General features: G+C 37.8%; 1 protein-coding gene across 1 annotated transcript; it reads left to right on the plus strand.

Annotated features, from left to right (window-relative positions):
* Positions 1 to 16,191: 16,191 nt before the first annotated feature.
* On the plus strand, positions 16,192 to 23,841 carry LOC140672263 (uncharacterized). Its single transcript, XM_072904253.1, has 14 exons — positions 16,192 to 16,320; positions 16,566 to 18,610; positions 18,698 to 18,789; positions 18,854 to 19,075; positions 19,141 to 19,283; positions 19,654 to 19,817; positions 19,888 to 19,973; positions 20,114 to 20,271; positions 20,423 to 20,632; positions 20,719 to 20,869; positions 20,910 to 20,978; positions 21,110 to 22,945; positions 23,065 to 23,429; positions 23,611 to 23,841. Exons 1-14 carry the CDS (start codon positions 16,192 to 16,194, stop codon positions 23,839 to 23,841), a joined length of 5,901 nt encoding a protein of 1,966 aa, XP_072760354.1.
* The last annotated feature ends 17 nt before the right edge of the window (positions 23,842 to 23,858 follow it).

The raw sequence follows: 23,858 nt of genomic DNA on the forward strand, positions 1-23,858 counted from the left end.
AGGCTGACTCGGTCTTATATCCGTTGTGGATGGCTGATCGCAGGGTCGACAATTACATGTACAGAGGAAGGATAGGGGATCGCATTAAGGAACATAGGTTCTATTTTCCCTGGCATCGATCGGCGGAGACGTGTATTTAATAGGAGAGTCGTGCATCTATCTAGCCGCGCTCTGGCAACATTAGTCAGGAATCCAGTCTTTGAGCGTAGCTCTATATACTAAACGCGATTTATATTCCTATGATAGTGAGCCAACTCTCCTGCGTCGGATTATCTTCTATCAAAGCTTCAATAACTGATGAACATCGCGAGAAAAACGATTCTCGATAGTGTAACGTACATCCTTCTCTCTCTCTCTCTCTCTCCCTTTTTTCATCCAACAATCTTATTTCTCCTTCCTTTAGAAAAGCAATCACATTTTATTTAAAAAAAACTGCTTATTTTTATTTCTCGAAAAAATTACTAATGTCATAGAAATAAAAGAAATCTCCCTTCCCATGCGTGCAATATTACATTTAAAATCCTTCTTCGAATTAATGTTTTGAATAAATGTTTTATCTGCGAAAAAATTCTAAAAGAATAAACGGTTTCATTAAAATAACTTCATTTCACGAGGTGATCTGGGATACACTTGGTCTCTTCCGTCGACTTCTCGAGTGATGTAGTTGAAGCACGAGTCGGATGCATGAACACGGACGTCGTACGGTGTTCTGGAATCGTCTGTGACCGAGTTTCGGCAGGAAAATAAATAAATTACCGCTTACCACCACGAGAGAGCGAGTGACGCATGAAACGGCGATTTCGTTAGCGCCCTACGCTCGCTCGAAACGCCGGTTGCATCAGGCGGTTGCATAAGCGAGAGAGAGAAAGAGAGATTTCTTCCTTGATGGCGCCGATGAATCACTACCGGATTCCCTCGCCAGTTTACAAGCTGTAACTTGAGTCTTTACAGCACCGGTGGATTTCTCGCAAGTTTCTCGTTTTACTTGCGTCACAATCGAAGACTCCCCGATATATATCACCTTCGGAGAATCTTCCAACAATTGATGTCAGGTCAACTGTTGTCAGTTAAAAAATTAAAAAAAAAACTGTAAATTAGAATTGATGTAATATGTCATCATGGTTTCTCAAGTTTCTGAAATATAATGATACTTGTACGATGTAAACAGGTCGTAACAATCTCTATTTTGATGCCAAAGAAATTATTGCTTATTTCAATATTTGTTCTGTTCACTTGTTACACATATATAATCCAAGTCGATTGATCTAGCGAGAGTTCTTTTTCCGGGCTAACGGCCGCGGCCATGGAAACAAGAATGTTGGCCTTGACATTCGTCAGCTGCCGAACGAAGGTTCCTACGGGTTTAGTGATAGTAACAAATTAGTACCTGTTTGTACGGTTCGAGCCAGGTATGACTTACATCCAACATTCCAAGGTAGTTTGAGAATTCCTTCCCTCATACTTCAGCGTTATTCATAGCTTTACTGATAGTACACGCTATGATAATTATAATTATTATTATAACTAAAATAAATTTATATATTTGGATAAATAAATTAAATAATTTTTAACGTAACAGAAGGAGTCTTTTATACACTGCTTTGTAAATTCGTTTATCGAGTAATTGCAACATGTATTGCAATTTAATTACACGCTTGATAATAAATCAAACTAACTGCGACTGAAACAAAATAATCCTGAGAACGCAGAAATTCTTCCTTAATTTAAGATTCAATCACACTACGCTGTCGTTTCTCAACAATTTTTGCCAATTTTTTTAACAAACATTATTATTATATTTCGAATGTGCAATTTGATGAGAGACGTAAGGAGAAAATTAATTAATATCGGAAATGTAGCTGAGTGCAAAAAGGACTAATGAGATGCGGGCGATGATGTTGGCCTTGACCGACCAGGAAGGTAGAGTAGGGATGAACGAGTCCCTCGATCGTCTGGGTCAGGCAGTATTTCAGAGACTTCCTTGCTCAAGTTTTAAGCGACAACAAACACGGCAATATATTTTGCGTTTGCGATTTTTCGCGATATTTTTCCTTCAGTGTTTTTCGCGAATATTGGATTGTAAATATAATTGTTATTAACTTCCTGTACAATTGACCTCAAGTCAAAAAAAGTGATCTCTAAAATATCGCCTACAACTTGTACAATTGTATAGATGTATAGACTCAATGAGATAAATCACAGACTCATGATAAATGTAATATTATTTTCTAAAATATCATCGATTATTTAACTGCAATTGCTATAAAATATTTAATAAATCATTTATTATTATTTAATACATGTATATAACTAATTTTATAATAATAATAATATATATAATAACATATTATAATAATATATATAAATCTAATTTTATTATAATATATATGTATATATAATTAATTTCCCTCTCTAAAAAAGGCATGTGATTGACATTATCATCGCTTTTCCGCGATTCTAATTGATTATCTCGCTGTCAAGTGCGTTATTGCGACTTGCTTCGCACGTGTCATCTGCAGCTGTCAAATTTTGACAGTTTGTGTGACAACTTGTAAAAAAATTAAATTAAAGTTAAAAAAAAGTTAAAGAAAACGAAAAAGAGAGACAAAAGAAAGGTACATTTATATCATATATGCATATATTGTATATAATGAACCTATGTATAAACTTTTCTCATGATATATGTATATTTAATATGTAATTTATATTTGTGTAATTAATAGAAAAAAGAAGAGATGGAAGAAAGAAGGAAAAGGGATATAATATATATTAAATAAAGAAAGAGAAAGAAAAAAAGAAAGAAAAAGAGAGAAGAATGTTTTCTTAAAGCCAACCATAAATAACACGAATAAAGTAAATCACAGTGTACAAGCAAAACAGTCAGTTAGCATTGCGGAAAAGAAACTTTAACAGTTTGTTTAACATACAACACAATATAAACATACAATAAAACAAATAGCGCGCGCTTAAAATGTTCTAGTTAATTATATAAAATTAATTTTGTCATATGTTTGATAAGTTATCCTTAACAAAAATAAATGTGGCACATTTTTCTTTCAATAAAAGAATATCTATTAAGGAATATATTTCTTTCTAGTAAGAAGAGAATATAAATTTTTTCCTCATTTAATATATTATAAAGATATTTGTTTGTAAAAATTCTTAGTATGATCGAATCAACAAAATGTCATTTGATCATCTACCTCCTTGACTCTCCTTTAGGCTCTCCTTTTTTTTTCATGTAGCTCCAAAGGGTAAATCGGTCCATTACTTTCTTCGCGATCTCACGACTCGTTACATTCTTCCACCGTGCCAGAAAGCAGTAAAATCCGAAGAATCTGGGTTCGATGGACCCAAGCACGATTCTGACGTAATTCGCTTCCAGGTCGTCCACGGATGGTAGATTTCCTCTCCGTTCAGGAACGCGCGCGCGCGAGCGCGCGAGCACGTATTATGTCGCGGACAAATTTCACCGAAACCTGTTACGCCACCGACGAAGACGGGTTTACGACTGCAGAGCGCGCGGCATCATCATGTATCAACGATGTCATTGACTTTTGCTGACACGTCCGCCAATTTGCATGCTGACAACGATAAGCGGCCCGCTTTTCCCACGTTCCTCTCGCGATCGCGCCGATAACGAAATTTGTCGTTCACGTGATAAACGCGCCGATTTTCCATCACAGTTCCATCATCATGTCGTGAGAAATACACGTTGTTACAATGAGCCGTAAATTAATTTGTAATGATTCTTCTATCCAGATAATGATAAATTGTAAGTCTTCGCGTACATACTTTATCATTTTTTTTTTTTTTTTGACATTACAAAACTATTTATAGGATAAATTTTTATTTCCTTTCTTTTGTCTCTCTTTTTCTCTTTTTCGTTTTCTTTAACTTTTTTTTTAACTTTAATTTAATTTTTTCACAAACTGTCAAAATTTGACAGCTGCAGATGACACGTGCGAGGCAAGTCGCAATAACGCACTTGACAGCGAGATAATCAATCAGTATCGCGGATAAATTTTGTTGTCTTTGATATTAAATGGCAGTAAAATAAAAAGAATTGCCTTAAAACTGTCTCATCGGACTATCTAAATTTTTTGAGGCCAAATTTTTTGCTGACAAAATTAAAGTTGAGATGGATAATTCCAGCTGATTGGGAAAACATCTGTCATTAGCTAGTCTGATTATAGGAACCGTTTACGAGAAGGAAGGATGACCAAGACGCATGATGTGTTATCGGCGACCCGATTATGCCGCGCATACTGACGGGGCCAAAAAAAAAAGAGTCATCCAAAAAACTCCGATTTGATTCCAATCTATGCTGATGTAGTATTGAAGCATGAGCTGAGGTCAATGCATAATGAAATTCTGACTTGCATACATATCCGTCTGGTAAAGTCACACACGTGTCCGTATATTCGCGCGCGTGTGTGTGTGTGTGTGTACGCGCGCGTGGGTATTTATCGATTTACATGGATTCACTGTGATAAATGTGGGACCGCGTGAAAGTAATTTAACCAGGTATCCTCTTTCCCGTTTTTTTTTTTTTTTTTTTTTCAACTGACGCCAGATAAAAAGGAAACCAAAGTCGTGGCTCGTTTTCGATCGTCTTTAAAACATCAAAGTGTTTCGGAAAAGCAGCTGAAAAATGATGATCAGATTGAATTGAAATTACATTATATGAAGTAATCTAAAAATATTTTGTTCTCCGAAAATGAGGATATTTTGAGAATATTTTTCGAGAGTATTATATAAACGCGCGCGCTGAGAATATATATTCTACGAATATTCTTTCACCTGTTTTCTCGCGTATCGCCGATGGTATCGATATACCTTCTAATAAGATAGCCAACGCTGGCCGAACGACGAGCGGTGTCATTCATATGAGAACGAGTTTGAGCCCCATAAATTTCTGAGCGGTTAGGTTCCCTTTTTATCGCGGCTATCTCTCCATTCCTTCCCGCCGGAGTGAGAGATGCAGTCGCGCTCTTCGTCCTTCGTCCCGAACGCAACGAAGGAAGACGTGTATCTCTCCACCCTCCCCCCCCCCGTCCTGCCTCTCTCTCTCCTGCGGTAAACGCCGGTCCGGGCGATCCGAAGAGAGATGCGGACGGCTTCTCCTGGTTCGTCCTTGAATATTCAATGGCGGTAGCTCCGAGAAGGGCAAGTGTTTACTTAGTTGCAATCTCGTAACTCGGTCTCTCGGTCGTCCGCATTTTTATGCGTCTGCCTTAGCCTTAATCGCCATATTATGAGCATCAGGTGTATCCTGACATGGATTTTAGGCAGCGGGGAGGGTGGGGCGGGGATGGACGTAGGGGGAGACCCCGCGGGAGGAATCTAACAGGACGGGGTACGGGTTCTCGGGGCGTACGAGATCTCGGCGCGTTCGTACCTTTCTTCTTTCGCGTCGTCGCGTCCTCTTCCCACACCCTTGACCTAGCCAGATGCGTTTGCATATTCAACAGGCGACGTGTAAAACTTTGTTGCAATTCGAGCCGCGGGCACGGCTACCGCATCTGCATACCTTATTCTTGCTGCTCTTCTCGCGTCGCGTCGCGTCGCTTCGCTTCGCGCGTCGCAAGTTTGGAAGAGGGGGGGGGGGGACACCGTCCGAAAAAAACCAGTCTCCCAGCCGAAAATCGCCCGGTCCTCGCTACCCCACGGGATGATAACGCATGATTTATTTATGCACGCTCGGCACGAATTAATGGCCGGGCAAAAGAAAGAGAGAGAAAGCGCTGTCATTCGGCTTTTGAGATCGGCGCAAAAATAAGGGGGCTGAACGAGCTAACGAGAGTCGCCCGAAGTCGTTTGACGCGACGGCGATTCCTTCGATATCGCCGCGATAATGTTGCATCAACGTCGGACGTTCGTCGACGAGTCTTGCAAACATGGATCAATCGTGTCGTAAAAGTTGCGAATTTGAAATATAGAAATTAATGAGATATAAGTCGAATAGACGAGAAATTAAAAATGGGATAGTCATTCACGATATAAAGTATTACAATATTTATATTTGATCCATATATATATATATATATATATATATATATATATATATGACTAATAAATAATCTTTATAGTCATCGTACATTACATTCGCCATAAAACCTAAGACTGATGATATGAATATCATTGGCAAACGGTACTTGACATATGTATGTGTCAAGTATACGCAATTAAAATTAACAAACTGCTTTTTTACGATGTTTATCCGCGACATTTTGACGACTTTCCGATAGGCTTACACGACGTGCGCGCGAATCAGGTAGCGGCCCTCGCGCTTTACCTCGAAACGTCACCTCCACCTTTCTGAATCACGAGCCGAGTGCGTCGGTCGACGTTGGCGGTGGCTTATCAGCGGATCCGTGATACGCAGAAACCATTTCACCTATTAATAGAGCGCGCCAGGTCGCACGCTAAACTAGGTCTCGGGGTCTCGGTTTCGCACGTAACGAGAGATCGACCGGTTGAACACGTCATGGAGAACGTTCGAGAAACACGTGCGCGCCGGGTGTATCAGGTGAAAGTCTTGAGGCCGAGCTTGCGGAAAACGCGTGCGAAATTGTCCCACCGACGGAATCCGACTGCGCGAAAAATCTCGAAATCCGGACCACCTGTTACGGCGAGCAAATTGATTTATCCGGCCAAGAACTTTGCGTTTTTTTCGATAACAAAGGAGTCAGAGGGTGCTACATGGCCAACTTTTAATCGTACAATAGATAGTCGCGCCTTTTTTAATCTGTAAAAGTATTTGCGGGCAATACTTTAATAACACGCAAGAATATATAAATATTTAAATATTTAAAATTAGATAAAATGAAAAAAAAAATTTCATGACTCGCGAATTGTACAGGGCCAATGATATTGCGCTCCCTCTTTTCGAATTTTTCCGGTTTTCAAGCAATCGATACACTTTGAGGAATTTTACTGGAAAACTGAAATATCTCGGAATAGAAATAAATTTATAAAAATTAATATATTCAGTATAAAAAAAAAGCATATACTCGCCTCTCTCGCTCTTAATTTTATTTGAAACTTTTACTACCGAAACACCTCACTTGAAAGAATAAAATTGTCGAATGTGCGCGCAGAAATTCAATGCAAGATTTCACAACATTCGCTTTCGATCCCATAAAAGATATCGAAAACATTTTTGCGTAGTTTTGTATTTGAAATCAATGACGTTTTTAGGGTGTTTAGAATACTGGTGACGGACGACTCGTGCCAGACGCGTTTTCTCACATAGATACGCATGGCTGACGCATGAATGCGATTTGTAATCGGATTGAAAGTTTAGTAGGTGACTTCATTTATCGGTTCGCTGTAATTGGTTTCTGCGAGTAGCGCGTTCCATTTAATAGTGAATCAATTTCAATTAAATTCACTCCGTTCACCGATTCGCGCGCGCGAATACAATATGACGAATTTCTTCAATTCACAATTATTAGATACATCTTAAGTTGTTCTAACTTCATTTTATCGATCCATTTCTTCCATCGCAAAAATATTCCTCGATAGCGATCTAAAAACACATTTGTTTTTTCATTCAATCGAATTTGCGTTCGATTTTAATTAATTGCGAGCGCGCACAAGAATTTACTACAAATATTTACGATTATAAATTTATATTACAGACGGAAAAAATGAAAAAAGAAAAATTCCACCGAGGGAGAGAGACGAACAATTGTTCTCACAGATCTCATCGAAATGCACTCGCGCGGGAAGAGAAGAAAAAAAAATACGACTTTGATTTACATTTGTTATGCGTTGGCAATACTTTCTCCTTCATTTATGGATTGTTAACAGCACGTTCCCTTAGAAAGCTTTGACTTTATAAGATAAAACACGTAATCGGTACGACTTTCGTTATCCGTGAGAATACGCGATGCAACTTCGTTGCACCTCGAGCGGGACCTTTTTCTCGCATTTAAATGAGGCCATTCATGTGGCCAGTGTCACTTTCTCTTTCACTTCGTCGCGCAAGAGCAACGATAGAGTCGCTAGATTTGTCTCGTTTCGATTCGTTCAAATAAGTGATCGTTTCTCATGATTTCATTTTTTTCCATAACCAGATGAAATCGGGTAGATGATTTTTTAAATCATTTTACTTTAAAGGTTTTTTCTTGGCGGTACTGAAAAGGACACCGGCTCAGCTCAATTCAATTTCATTAGCAAACACGTTTTACTTTACAAATGATGCAAAACCTATTGACCCGTTAACGTTGGAGATATACATTAATGGCAAGTGAATAGGTCGTTCGAAAGGTGAATCAAATTAGAATAGAAATGTGTTTCGAAGGGATTTCAGATGTACTAGAGTTATACTAAATGCAGTTAGCACTTTCTAACGAGCGTTGTATGATTAATCGCGCGAAGGAAAACATATCAGAATTCATATTCTGATATTATTTTCTTTCAACATGCAGCTCTGAATCAATAAATAGAAATGTGCTCATCTTGTAACACTGGCGTGCAAACAAGACAGTCTAAATACTGAATGCACGTGTTCTAAAATTAACGCAGTCACCTGCCAGTCAACACGATGACTTCTTTCACCCGACACGTTCACTATTCTTTCTTTTTTCTTCTAGCGAAGAAGAAGAAAGATGATACGAGTGAAATGCGAGAATTATTTTTCGCTGATGAAAGATGCTAGTTAAACAATTCTTGGCAATCCAAATTGATATTGACACGTGAATAAAATATTTACTTACTTTTCTTTTTTGTTTCGTCCAACTTACCAAATGTGTTATTCAATATGTCTGTCCCTTGGAATACTTGCAGAAATTTCGAAAGATATATAGTTGAGCTCTCCCAAAGTTTCAAGATAGACGCATCGAGCAGGATCTCAGATAGCAGGCGTCGCGCAAAAGTCGACACGTGCTTTTGTTTTCCGTCAACAAGTCACATGTTTCCAGCGTGTTTGTCGAATTCAACGTAAAAGAAAATTACTTATGCAAACCGCTGATAAAGATCGCGCGGGACCTAAGAATAGCGGTACTTTCTTTTCGTTTCACAGTTGAACGCAAACAGGGTGTCCCGTAGATAGCGCGACACGGATTTTATTTCGCCTCGTAAGGGATCCACGTGAGAAGGTCAAGTGTCATCTTAGCCCATCGCTTCCGACAAGATGAGCAACTCTATCTTTCCTGTTAAGAAACAATGAGCCGGTTAGGTAACATGCACGTTAAGAAGAGCAAGATATGATGCAGCGAACTTAATAATTAGCAATTTATCGATTCAAAAACGGACATTCCAATTCATCAGTGAGCGATGAATGGCTTTCGCGACTTCCCTCGAACGAGGACGTACTCAGAAAAGTGAACCGCGCAAAGTGTTTCTTATACATGCTAAATCCATTTCGCCGAATCGAGCTGATCGGTTTGTTTTGGTGACCTGATTTCTCGCCTTCCTTATGCCGGATGAAGGACTAGAAGGACTTGCGACAGGCTGGTCCTGGGCTTATTGGAATGCGAATCGGCGTGCAGATCTACGGTACTACACTCTTTACGATTTCGCAATTTTCTATGACTCATCCTTATACGCGTGCATCAAGAAACTTGCGTCATCGATATAATAAATTACTCGACGAATAACGAAATTGAAAGAATTAAATGATTTAACGCGAGATGCTTATTTCGCTTCGTAGAAATCAAAATTATTTTGTGTATCACGAAGAAAGAGAAATGTAAGGAAGGGGCGATCGGGAACACACAGAAGGGAACGTGTAAAAGGTGATCCACGTGTTTTGCAGATTTTTCTCGTCGATCGACTTTCAAATCGGCCCGCTCGATGCGCCGTAGAATTTCGTCAAGGGGTCCATTAAAATGCGAAACGGGACGCCGAGGTTTATGATTTCTTCCGTGAGATTTCCGCGAAACGTTCGCCGCGACGAAATTCGCTTATCAATGGGATCGAAAAGCGCCGAATCGTATAATGATATAACGGAAACACTACATCAGGCACGCTTAGTTTCCGCTAACTCTATAGAAAAGCAGCATCAATTATAAGAAATGCAAATTAATCGCATAAGATTAGTAATAATTAATAGAAAATCTTTTAATATCGGAAATTTTGCAAATCCAGAATCTTAGAAACGTAATTAAATTCTTAATTTGTTATACAAAATCACAAATTAATTATTCAAATCGTGCTATTAAAATTGCATAAAAAATTTCCGCTACAGAAAAGCAGCATCAATTTACAGCAAGTATAAATCAATCGCAAAGTTGTAATTAATGGAAAATCTTTTAATATTAGAAATGTAGATTTTGCATTTTTAAATCTTAGAAGTGTAACAAAATTTCAGAAAGAAATATTCTTTAAATATTCTTCTCTTCTCTTTGTCCTTTTCTTCGAAAATTAAATTCTGAATTTACCTGCAAAATTACGATATTAAATTAAATTACAAATTATCCAAATCGCGCGTACTATTAAAATTGTACAAGAGATTTCAGATTCTAATCTTCTCAACGCGATTCAACAGGTGGTGAGCGCGAGGATCTAAAAAAGACGATCTCGTGTAGAATGGATGTGCGGCAGCCAATAATATTATGCGCGATTAAATTTAATCAAATGCAGAATCCCTCCTTCTAAGGGCGAGGTCACAGAAGCATTAGAGACGCGCGACGATGGTGGCGCAGGAAGTGAGAATGTTATTCAAATTTATGGAAAGAAAAGCCGGCGATGGCGATGCAACTTATGGTTACCTATACCGTCCCAGAGAATCGGAGAAAATACACTTATATATATATATATATATATAAACAATAAACGCGAATCCGTCAGTCTCAGGGACGAGCCACGACATCTGCGCGGCGCGCACCTCCCGTCTATCAATTATTTATGAATTTTCCGCGAGGGGAGGAGCGGGTTCTTGTCTTGTGTCGCGCGACATGTGTGCGTCGCACCATAGAACGTTAGAGGAACAGACGGATCGTCGGTTGCAGCGGCGTTAGACTCGTTGGTATTCGGTTGTAAAAAACAGCGTAGCCAACAAGGCTTTTATACGGCTGCAAATGTAACGCGAAGACACGTTTTCCCTCGCAAAAGAAATATAATCTTGCGAGAAGGGTGAAGGTGAAAAAAAATGTCTATTGAAAGTTTGTCAAAACGTTAAAAAAAAATAAGAATAAAAGTTGTTAATTTTTTACAACTTAATTGCCTAATTTCCATATAAATTTTCAAGTAGAGAAGTAGAAGCATATCCATTATAACACTCTTAGACTTTTTGAGAAAAATAAATGGTTATTTTTTACAAAATATGTGAAAAAGAATAATTCTTTCCTTCAATATGCTATAATTGTTCGCTTGTACAATGTGTTTAAAAGTAAAGAAAGAAGTTTGGAATTTTGACATTTGCTGAAAAGAAGAATATTTCAAGAGCAGAAAAGGAGATAATTCTCTGAGAGAATATTTTACATTACTATGTTTCTTATCATCGTTATTATAATAGTGCATTATTAGAAGCTGTCAGTTCTCTCTTATAATAATAAAATGATACTAAATCATAATAATAATAATAATAAAAATTCTCCAATTCTTTAAAGTGAATTATCAAGTCCAATGTATTATTTGTTTGTTACCAAAATTTGCATTTGCTTTATTCTGGAATATAATACAGTTGTTCTTTCGCACGCGTGCCGCTTTTTTATCAACGGTCTTTTCTTGCTGATTCCTGTCCGATGACCTAGAAAGATTCACAACTTTATGTTACCCGTTACAAATTGAGGTGACTTACACATGCGGTTTAAATCTCGTTCGAGGATTCGAAGATGACAACGAATCGATGTTTCCCGCCGCGGTTTCTTTTACGTCGACATCAAATTCCCTTATTCCCTTTCGATGCTTGATCGTGTCGGGATAATAAGCGCTTTTCTTGCAGTACAGACACGTTTTCCCATCACGCGTAGAATGTCGACGACTCTGCGTCATTCTGTTGCAAGCATCGTATTCGAGCGTAGCGTGGAACCACCGACGTTTAAATGAATCCATTGATTTTGAGATTTTGTAATTTCTCTATACAATATTTTTGTTTTTTAATAATAAATGTATTTTTCAAGAAATTTTTTATTCAAAAAGAAGAACCGATTAATCTTTTTATTTCTTCATTAAACAAGAAATCTTATATAAATTATCATATTATTATTTCATACATATATTGTATACATATATAATATTTTTTAATTGTAGATTAGTTTTTTATTTCTTTTATAATTCTAATTGTATTAGAAACTTTTTATTCTTTCTGGGAACCATAAAACATTCTGTATCTCTACTTTTTGTATGGAACTGGTTTTTTTGAACCACAGATGAAAGTTCAATGGCAAAAGGTTCGTGCAGTACAATGGCACGTTATCTTATCTTAAAGGCCATTTAATGTTAAATTGTACTTGCTAATGCTTACTTTTTCGTAATTTTCGGAATTGAAAATCAATGATTTTGTAATATGTATTAGATTTCTTTACGTTATCTTACTTAGGTTATCTTAGATTATAAGTAAATGTTAGTTATCAAATATTTCATAACAAATCTTAGATTATCTTATAGCCTTACTAATACAACCTTAGCTACAGAGAAAATTCAATGAAACGGAGGGATCTGGTATTCGACAACTCGGTGGCAATCAACTGACACGAGAGAATGATTATATGATAATGACAAGAAATGTCAAATTATCTCTGCAACTTAATATGGAGAATGGATTAATAAAAAAAAAAAAAGAAATAAATATTTTTTTATTGTGAGATATAGAAATAATAGTTTCTTATATAAAAATATAAATTTAAAAATTCCACCCTAGCGTTCATGCGATGTACCTATATAGGTATGTCTAATGTGAAAAACTTGCGATCTTTTGATTAAGTATCAATAATAAAAAAATAAAAAATCGCGTTAAAAAGATGTTGAAACACGCTGCTTGAAACATCGATGATCGATTACTTTGACAGCTCGACGGTAATCAGCTGATACGGGAGAAAACGATTACACTTTATAATCCTTTAACTGCGGTCGCGTGAAATCTTCCCGCTTCGGCGGTCTTTAAATCGACAAATTTCATGCGTGACGTCTAGACACTCAAGCGCGATCGTCGATTCAAAGCGTATTCAAATACGATTCCACCTCCTCCACCCTCGGCGCGCGATTCTGCATTCGCAAGGAGAAGGAGATGGCCACCCACGGCTACTTTGTTTTTCAAAAAGCCGGCACGGAGAGGCTCCCGTCGTCGAAGATCGTCGTCAATTACATAATACATTCAAATCGCGACCCAACCCTGTAAGAGCGTGTCATGAGGTACGCTCGTCACGATATAAGGGGTGTCGCGAGTATAACATAAACACGAGCACGCAATAAATATCTTTATTTAAAAAAATTTCTATGTGACTCTATAAATCTCAAGTCTTACAACAAGTCCCTCTGAAACTTTCGAATTTCAAAATGATATTGAGTTTTTAAATTTTTCATAAGATCTCAACCCTTTACGTACTCCTAATATATAATTTATAAGATTATATAATTCTTTTGAAAAATTCATAGAAAAATTTATCATATATAAATTCTTTTTTAAAAAAAGAAAGACAATCAATTTCGAAATCAATTTTCTCTGCATTTTAATTAAAAAAAAAAAAAAAAAAAGACATTTTATGCAAGAAGTTTATCGAGTGTTTATGTTCTCGTTGTAATTTACCTATATAAAAATTCAATACGTACACCCAGTACGTATACTCATATGTTCGCGACCGTGTTCGCCGCTATGAAGAATCCTCGAGGTCACGGTCACTCGAGATGTCTCGCGAAAGGTGAAGCTCTCGACCGGTGCCAAAAATTGATATCTGTCGATGCGATCTTCGATCGCGTCCCGATCCGATCGCGTTGCGGGATGTATTTTTAGCCAACAATGAAAGTCGAACGAGATGGAAAATCGACCGTCTATCTTTATACATGCGCTTTTAAACGAGAAGTGAACGGGATGATTCGGTATGACTTAACTATCAAATATAATCTCCTGATTTAATTAACAAGGAATTTTGATTTTTTTTCAAGCAAGGATTTAACGAATAAAATGACATGTTATATAAGTTCTTAAAAAAATTCTCCTAGGAATATAAAATTTCCAATATTCTTTGAGATCAAAATTGAATTAAATATGAAAAGAGAGATCGGTTTAGAATATTCTCTATTTTATTAGTCAAAATACGAATATCGCAAAAGCATCTCGCTTAAAATTAAATTATACAAAATAAATCTTGCTTTAAATTAAAATTATACAGCAAGCGAGGAAACGTTGATTTATTTTTGATATCTCAAGAGAGTATCGGCTTATTTTTTATGCACGCACTTTGCGCACGATTTGATTAAATATGCAATAACTTTTCACTCGATTTGATTATAAATGTTACTGAAACATATTTTTTTAACCAAATATTATTTAAATAAAATATACATTTACAAACATGAGCAAAATATTGATACGCGTCTGTAATGTAATAAATCTAATCAGCACGATAATTAAATCTATTCGCGTGGCGATCATCGAAACCGAAGAGATCGTATTACGCGATGTCAAATACACGTGTAACTTCCGAAAAGGCTTCTCACGTTTCTGTCATGTGTCAGCAAATAATCAAGAATCATAATGCTTAATATACGTAAAAGATGTCACTAGTCGGCCGATAAAATTTCTAATCCAACTTTCTTCAAAGCAGCTAGATACATACTATATTCGATATCACTTTGGATTTCTATAATCCGATTGTTGCGGCCGTGACTTAAACTTTCATAATAAGAGCAAGGACTAGAACTTTCTGTCCTGTGACTAATGATTTCAACTGTCATCTATCCCATGAGCATGACGCAATAATGTGCGCGTGGCAAACGGAACCGGACCGTTCACCATCCGCGAAAAAGTGCGTTCCTCCGTGACGTAAGCGTTATATTCGATTGCAGGAACGATCGAGAAAAGAAATAATGGCAATCCTGCCTGATCTAGAATGAAAGACATAATTTTTTTTTCTTTTTTTTTTTTTAAGGCTACGTAATCTGAAAAATATTAGTTAAATAAGATTGAATCTGAAAAAGATGGGTAATCAGAATTAATCAATTGCAACGCTGATTGATGCAGTCGAAATCGATGAAATTCTCTTGGTTCCTCCTCACCTTGGCTACATAAAATAGTACTCTTTACAGGCGGAGTCGCAGCTGCTGCGCAAAAAGACGCGTCTCCGCAAAGTAGACGACCGTGCGTCGCGCCTCCAAGGGGAAAAATAAAAGAGGAGAATCTATGTGTGTGCGCCGCGATTTCCCGCTATCACGATCCCCAGAGAGCTGTCCGTCCCGTGATCCGCGGCGCGGCACATTTGCGAATCGCCACTTCACGTCTCTCTTTTCCGCTGGATTATGTTGATAGGGGAACATCATCGTTTCTCGGCGACTAGCGACGAGCCGACGAGGACGAGGACGAGGACGAGGGGCGAGCACACGGTGACTCTCTGAAACCGAGAGAGGAAAAACAAGCGGCATAGCCATATGTGTGTTTGCCCGCAGACAAGCGCAACGAAAAACAAAGCGGGAGAAGAGATCGCTGACGAATAGATATCGCGGACGAGACACCCCGTAACCACCGCCTCTATAACATTGTGCTTGCATACCGCCGCGCGTGATCGATCATCTATGCCAATCTCTGTGCGGTGCTCGTTGGTGTTTTCTCCAAGTCGCGCATTAAGATGCGAATGCGACGCGACGCAAGGTTTCCACCTCGCGTGAAAAGCGCGAGGACGACTGACCCGATGATAGATTGGACATAGGCGAGATTGAATGCGGTGATAACAAAATTTCGCACTTCATTTCCATGCCTCTTATTTGCTACCTATATATGTACACCAGATATATATACAATATATATCTTCTCCCTCGAAATTAAAAAAAAAAAAAGGGGATTCCTACATTTATGAGAATAAACTGTGCCGTATGAAATGCCTTGAAAAGCGCGAACATGGTCCACGTCCACGTCTACCCTATCGATTAAACAACCGATAACTGACGGTGCCCATGGCGCCACGCTCTTGTTTTCAGTGATTTTACTCACGTCAACTCGCAGAGTCTGCAATTTACATTTTACGTTTTCGTAGATTCTGAAAAAAAAAAAGGAAAAAAGATTCGATCGCAAAACTGTTTTCAATCATGGATCCGGTCAAATGCGATGATAATGCGTTGAATGATTCATGTGATCTCTCGTTCAGTTCTCTAATAGAGGATAAAAGTGAAGTTTCTATTACTTGTAAGAATGCATCTTCTGTGTCTGGAAACCAGGTAAATTATATTGCAGAAAAATATCTTTTTATATATATATTACATAATATTTTAAAAAAGTAAAAGAAGCCGAGGTTTTACATCATCTTTATTTTACTCTTTTGCCTTTATATGATTTATAATGCTGTTTATATATATATATATTATCAGAGAAAAAACTTTTCGATTAAACTTTTCGATTTCTTATTTCTTATAAAATCAAGCGTTTGTAAATGATACGAATTAATGTATTCGTATTTGCAAAGATCGTCGGGGATTGTCCGGCGAAGCTCGAGGTTTCAGACACCATCACAACGGATCTCGTCTCGAAGACGCAATCTGAAATAAAGAAATGGGAAAATTTATGCGGAAGTGAGAAAATAGAAGCAACAAACAACGTCAATGAAGACGATGCTCCAGCAGTTTCCTTAAATTACGATCACATGTTCGATTTAAATCATGAAAATCCATCTTATTGTAATTCTAGTATGACGAGCGATTGCGACGTCGCTTTCATGAGCGACGATCTTGAATACGACACGACAATTCAGGCAGAAGATTCCGAAGACAGTGAGAAGACAATTAAGGAGGAGATTCTGCTAGATAATCGATTTGCAAACTCTTTGTCAAAAGATCGCGGCGGTATCGATTCGGCGTATGAAAAAATATGTCGAATTAAACATAACAAAAAGAAACTTGTCGATTCAGGGATTTCTTTAAGTAGCATATATGTAGAAGATAATAATGATAAAATTGTGCCACATGTTGACAGTTACGTCCATTCACGAATTACGGCTGAGAAAAGTGTTCCATGTAAGAATGCTGAGGAAGAGATTACAGATAAAGAAACGAGACTTGAACGGAATATTACATCGTGTATAAACGACATCGGAAATCCTGTTCCAGAAGAATTAGATATAAAAGATATAACAGTTCCAAACATAGAATCCAACAACTATTATATGGATAATAACATGATGAATGACAATTATCTTAAAGATGTCGTTGAGCTTTTGAAATGTACGGAAGAGAAGCATACGATAAACATTGAAGAAGACAATATAGACAGGACAATTACGGAAATAAAAGAAATGGATAAGATAATCAAGAATCTTTTGTATACAAACGATGACGAGCAACACGATTCGGTGGAAGAGCGAATGGTAGAGAGTTTATCTGCAGAACTGGAAAGCGATCACGATAACGTGATGCGGAATATAATTGAAAGTTGTTCCAATGTTTCCGTAAATTTCCATCAAATATCCGAAAATTCGACTTCCGATCTTGAAGAATCGAATAGCGAATACATAATTAATAAATTTCGAGGAAACAAGCTTTTCTCGCATTATCGTGATGTTTCTGACACTGCCATAGAGAAGGAGGATATACTAAAAACTATCAAGGAAGCGGAAAAAATACTAACTGACAATCCGTATAGCGACATGTCGGAGACAATCGTTAATGAGAATTACGACAGAGATAATTCGTCAGGAAAATTTACAAGAGAGATAAACAATGATGTAGAGCGCAAAACAGTAAATAAGGAAGAAAATAATTTTGTTGAGAATAAAGATGTCAAGACGAATTTAGCAAATGTGGAAATCGAAAAAATCATCGCCTCGGAATCGAATGTTGTTGACAGCAATCTGCAAAAATTAGCTGAAATCACGTGTTCAGATCGGCCTAAATCGCAAATTGAGATTCGTGAAACTTTGGAAAAGATAGCGGAAGAGAAAAGAAAGATAGAAGATCGAAAGAAAGAGTCGTTGGAAACGTTATCGAAGAAATTCGAGGAGATTGACAAGTTTATCGCTGATCGTTACGATATTTCTTATACATCTGATAAAGATCCTTGCGAATTCAAAATTCCGGAGGACTTCGCTAACGATTCCGATAGTCTCGATGACTTTCAGATTGATGGCGAAAATATCGAGGTTCCTCTAACGAAAGCCGAAATAACCGAAAATTTAAAACTCGAAGAGTTGGAAAAGGAACTCGCGAATGAGATGGAAGAGCACAAGAAACTAATGGATGAATATCAGAAAATTATTGCTACAGATTTAGAAGAGATTCAGAAAGCGACTTTAGAATCTGAATCTAAGCAAATTTATGACGACAAAGAAAATGATAAAGAAACGGCAAATGAATCAAAGAATGACGAATTAAATCAAATGTCTGAAAAGATTGATACAACAATAATCAAAGCCGATTTAGAATCTGATGATTCCTTTTCCGAAGATTTGAAGGTGCCAGAAAGAACGTACATCAAAGGAAAAGTATATGATTTTGACGAGAAAAAGCATGGTGTCAGGTGAGTGTACAACATAATAATAAGTCATATATTTTCAATAATATTATTAAATAATATTATTAATTTCAAATAATAATGATTTATCAGAATGACAGAGGAACTGATCAGGAAACACTGCAAAGAACATAAACTCTATCAGACGCCGCATTTGAATGACGTCTTGTATTTACATTTCAAAGGTACGTGCCACAAGGTTAATCATACTAATGACCAAGAGAAGAAAATCTGTTTTTTTCCTCTCAGGCTTCTCTTTCATCGAAAATCTCGAGAAATATACGGGTCTGAAGTGTCTGTGGCTGGAGAGCAACGGTATACGCGAGATCGCCAATTTGGAAAATCAGTGCGAACTCAAGTGCCTGTTTCTGCATCACAATCTTATCAGCAAGCTGGAGAATCTCGACTGTCTGACGAAGCTCGACACCCTGAATCTCTCGCACAACACGATACGGAGGATCGAGAATCTCGGTGACTCGAGTCGAAGCGAGTATTATCCCGGGTGACCTTGACCTTGACGTGCCTCTGCTTTTCAGACAGCCTCAAGTTCCTGAACAACCTGAACCTGTCGCACAATTATCTCCGAGAAACCGCTGACATCGTGCACCTCCGTCTGCTGTTTACGCTTTCGATCTTGGATATCTCTCACAACAAGATCGACACCTGCGACGTCGTTGACGTAAGTCGATAATTACGCGCGAGATGTATAACCGGAGTATATTTCTGAAATGACAGGTGACATTACACAAGCGAATTTCCCTAATAAGACATGTAAACAATTTTATTATCAACTCGCCCTTTTAGTTTTGTTTAAATCCGTCATATTGATAATGAAAAAATTTCTCGTGTCATAATTACGTTCACAAAGCTTGATGTGAATTTTGATTAATTTTTTTCTTTGAATTTAACGATGCAAAAAAAAAAAAAAAAAAAAAAAAAAAAAGGATAAAAGATACTTCACGTACATATATCGTGTTAAGAAACATCTTTATGAGACATAGAGGTACATGACGTTCGTCGAAAACGCGAGCATGAGGTGGATTGTTTAGATTCTGGGAGACATGAAGTCACTGCGCGTGGTAACGTTAACCGGCAACCCGGTGCTGAAGCAGATAAAGATGTACCGGAAGACAATGATTCTAAAGTGTCAGAATCTACAGTACCTGGACGATCGACCGGTGTTTCCGCGCGATCGTGCCTGCGCCGAGGCTTGGTAAATCTATCAACAAAAACGAGTATCAGCGAAAGGGGTATCGTTATCCTTAAAATATCTCTGGGTCCAGGATGCGCGGCGGTGTGGATGAGGAGGTGGCCGAAAGGAACCGGTGGATCCAGGCGGAGCAGAAGAAGATCAATGACAGCGTTATGGGTGAGTAAAGAATATTTATCTCGAGAGATTACTCCCGAAGGCGGACTCGAAATGGCCGCTTCTGGTCCCTTTGACTTCTTTCACCTGTTCTGTTCCTCGGTCTTTGTTTACCTGTCGATTGCCGCGTCCGCCCTCGAAAGCCCTGATAAACAAAAGGAAGCTGTACAAACCGGTCGAGACGTCCGAAAAGGAGGCGGTGGATACGAAGAAGGAGATAGAGAAGGAGCAGAAGGAAGAAAAGGACGAAGAAGTTGCCGCGAAGTCAAGCGCGTACACCGCAACGAAGAGCCTCGGTCTGGTAAGAACTAGTTTCGTCAAGGTCTGGTACAGAATTCGTGCTTTGAATAATATCATCACCCATCGGTCCCGTCGACCATTTGATCATTCACCACGTAAAACCCCCACACCTCTCTACACCCGTGATGCTGGCCACGATGAACATTCTAAAGCTCGACCTGGAGAGAAAGAAAAAGTCCGAGAGGCGATCCTTCCTCGATTCCTCATCGTCGTCGGACGGAGAGCTCGCGAGCGACGAAGAAAACGAACATACGCGGCAAAAAGGAGGCGAGGAAAGTGACGGAAGGAGGCCAATGGCGGAGGAAGAGAGAAAAGTCTCCGATGAAAACATCGAGGAGCTTCTGTTGCCCTGGAAAGTCGAGGTATGCAATCCTGATTTTTTTTTCGTAACTAATGCAGATTCAAAAAAAAAAAGAAGGAATAAAATGTTACTCATCTTCGTGGCTAGGCTCGAGAAAAAATTCAACCGCAAAGATTGATCGAAGAAATATCGGAGGTCAAACGATACATTGCCGATGACAAGGAGAGAAAATGGCACGGGAAACAAATTTTGGACAATCGTAAGAGCATTCATGATCCATTCGATTATATCTTATCCTGTCGATAAAATGATTATTGATTCTAAAAAAATTTTATTAGACTCAGTAATGGAAAAAGAAGAAATATCAAATTTACAAAAACCGGTCGATGATAACAACGAAACAAACGGTAAGAGCTTTCGTGTGTTAATTAATTAATTTTTTCAACAATGTAAAAAAAATATTTATCATGATATGCCATAATTGAAACATTATTTTTACGCTGAAAGTTTAGCATAATTTTAAAATCGTTTTTCATAGATCGCAAAAACGAGAAAGCATCTACCTGCTCCGTATCAAGCGACACATCGAATCTAAAGCAAGCGTTAGAAGAGAATCAGAAACTCACGAGAGCGATCATCAGCGTGAAAGACGATACGTCGGGCAAAAATATCAAGAGCTATCAAAAAAAAAGCAAAGAACATCCGTTCGGTTCTAAACTTAGCAGCATCCGTGAAGAGATGAGAGAATTCTGTGACAGTATGGACAAGTTTGTTGACGAAAACAAGATAGTGTTTAAAAACGGCGAAGTGAGAGGATTCTGGGGCGAGAAGAAGATGGTGGACGAGAATCTGCAAACTGATTCCATTGATGATAACGAGAGCCAAGAAACCGGGACCAAGGTTTCCATGAGCAAGGAAGATAAATTAAAGTGGTGGAGTACTAAAGAGAGAAAACTGAAGGTCAAGGAGATTATAAGACAACGAGAGGGAGAAGAGAGAAAAAACAAAGTGGAGATTAAAGATGCTGCTACAAGCAATAATTCTGATTGCTCTTCACTGGAAGACAGAAGGCAGGTAATCGATACTACGACGAACAATTTTCAAGCCGTCTACGATTTGATGACGATGAAAACTTGTCCGAGCTATCTTCCGGATTCGACGGAAACATACGCTGTAAAAGATGCGGAAAATTACACACGCGAGCAATCTGAAAAAATACCGCAAGAAAAATCACGCGGGATATTCGACAGTCTCTTTGCCGAATTGAGAAATCGAGACAATATTCCGAAAATAAGCGAACCAAAAGTTTCAAGCGAATTGATGATTCTGGAGGAGAAATTAGATTCCGGAAAATCAATAAACGACCCGAAGGAAAAAAGTATCTCTAAAATTGTCAATATGACAGATCTCGTTGAGTCCGCTGACGAGAACTGGACGAAAATCGAAGATTTGGAAGACAAATTTAACAATCTTTTACTGAAATCTTCAGAAGTGAAGAAAAATGTCGACGAATCCGACGACGATTCTTTTAAGACAGCAACGTCTCTTGTAGAAGACTTGCAAATTTTGGAAAATAACCAAGATGACCAGTCAGCAGATGAAAATGTTCCAAGAATGTCCAACATGGAAAATAATTGTGACAAAATTATCGATTCGGGTAAGAAGGAAAATATCGATTTAGACAACGAGAAAATAATTTCAAACGAGGAGTGCAATTATTTAATTTGCGAGAACAAGAAAACCATTGATAAAATAGAAAACTCTACTGTTAAAATGGAGATGTCAAACAGCGAGGAAAAATTATCAACTGACACCGAGGAATCTAATTCTCAAATGGAATCGCTCGTCCGAGCGATAGACCGCTTAACTCTGGGAAAAACGAATCAACAGCCTTCGAGACTGACTGGCAAAAGGCCTCGCGAAGCCGAAGATGTCCAAGTCAATAACAAGAAATCTTTTCTTATTGAGGAAATAAATCCCGGTATAAAGTTGCCGAAGGAACGCAAATCTTGCAGTCAAATCTCAGAAAAATGCAGACAGCACGTGATACAAGAGACGAAGAAATTCGCGAAGAGAGTATCGCCGTTGATCGATAAATGCATAACAAATCTGATAAAAGACGCGGAAAATACAGACGGAAAATCGCAATATCGTAAATACGATCGACGAAGTTTCGGAGAGTATTTGCCGTCTGATTTCGTTTCGAAAATGGATCTTAATAAACCCGCGGGTAATTCAGGCGAACGAAATAATTGGTTCGATAAATATGACAACAAATCTAATAATGGAACAAGCGTACAGTCTGGGAGACAGGAATTAAAGCAAACAGTCAATTCGGAATCTGCCAACGAGTCAGCATCATCTAATGATTCTGGTAAGAGTACGTAAATAAAAATGTATGTGTAAAAAAATATATTATTTAAAAAATATATTATAATATATATATATATATATATTAAATTTCTTTTACTTTAATATAAAAATATGTTTTAGATATTCAATCGCTCGCACATATTTTACGGCAGTCGGAAAGCATCTATAAGTCGGAATCATCGGCCATAAATGCTGACGTATCGATTTACAAAGAATTTTGCGATCATCTGCACAAATTAGAAAGCGAAAAGAAACTGCTGATTAAGCCATATTTCACAATGGATGGAAAAGAAGAATCCAAAGAGCAGTTACCTGACGATAAATCGATGCAGAAAACAGAATATTCGATAAAGAAATCAGTTAAACCGCTGATTGAAGTGATTTCTGAAAATCCTGCAATTTCTAAGGACTCTGAACAAATTTTGCAGCAAAAAGAAAAGTCGGACGCTTCTCAAACCGTTTTCGGTTATTGTCAAAAAAAAGATGTTAGTATAAAATAAAAAACAATTAAAAACCATATTAAAAAAACATATTTTATATATATATATATATACATATGTATAAAAATCATATAATTTTTTTTGCACTTTCTTTAAAACTTTTCAATTATATAATTAATAAATATCTCATTAAATCTTATAATATTATTTTGTAATATTACCTTAGCAGGTTGTCTTCAGGCCGGTCGAGGAGCCGATATCTGAAAATTCTGAAAATCATATTAATCAAGAAAGCATAATTAACTCGACAGAAGGAATAAAGGTCGAAATGTTTTCAACGTCACGTACATTAGGCAACACAGAATGCAAAGAAGAGTGTGTATTGCCAAAAGAGAAACGCGAAACTACGATGAACATGAAAAAGAGTATAGAAATGCAAGTTGCGCAGGAAGACTAGAAACGAATTATAATTTC

This window comes from Anoplolepis gracilipes, chromosome 13 (assembly GCF_047496725.1).
Source record: "Anoplolepis gracilipes chromosome 13, ASM4749672v1, whole genome shotgun sequence".
Lineage (NCBI taxonomy): Eukaryota > Metazoa > Arthropoda > Insecta > Hymenoptera > Formicidae > Anoplolepis > Anoplolepis gracilipes.

What these genes read in the sequence shown, in the direction of transcription:
- LOC140672263 (XM_072904253.1), top strand. Translation starts at nt 16,192, where the DNA reads ATGGATCCGGTCAAATGCGATGATAATGCGTTGAATGATTCATGTGAT. An exon ending in CTTCTGTGTCTGGAAACCAG is followed by an intron (nt 16,321 to 16,565) that starts GTAAATTATATT and finishes GTATTTGCAAAG; the next exon opens with ATCGTCGGGGATTGTCCGGC. An exon ending in TGTTGCCCTGGAAAGTCGAG is followed by an intron (nt 20,633 to 20,718) that starts GTATGCAATCCT and finishes CTTCGTGGCTAG; the next exon opens with GCTCGAGAAAAAATTCAACC.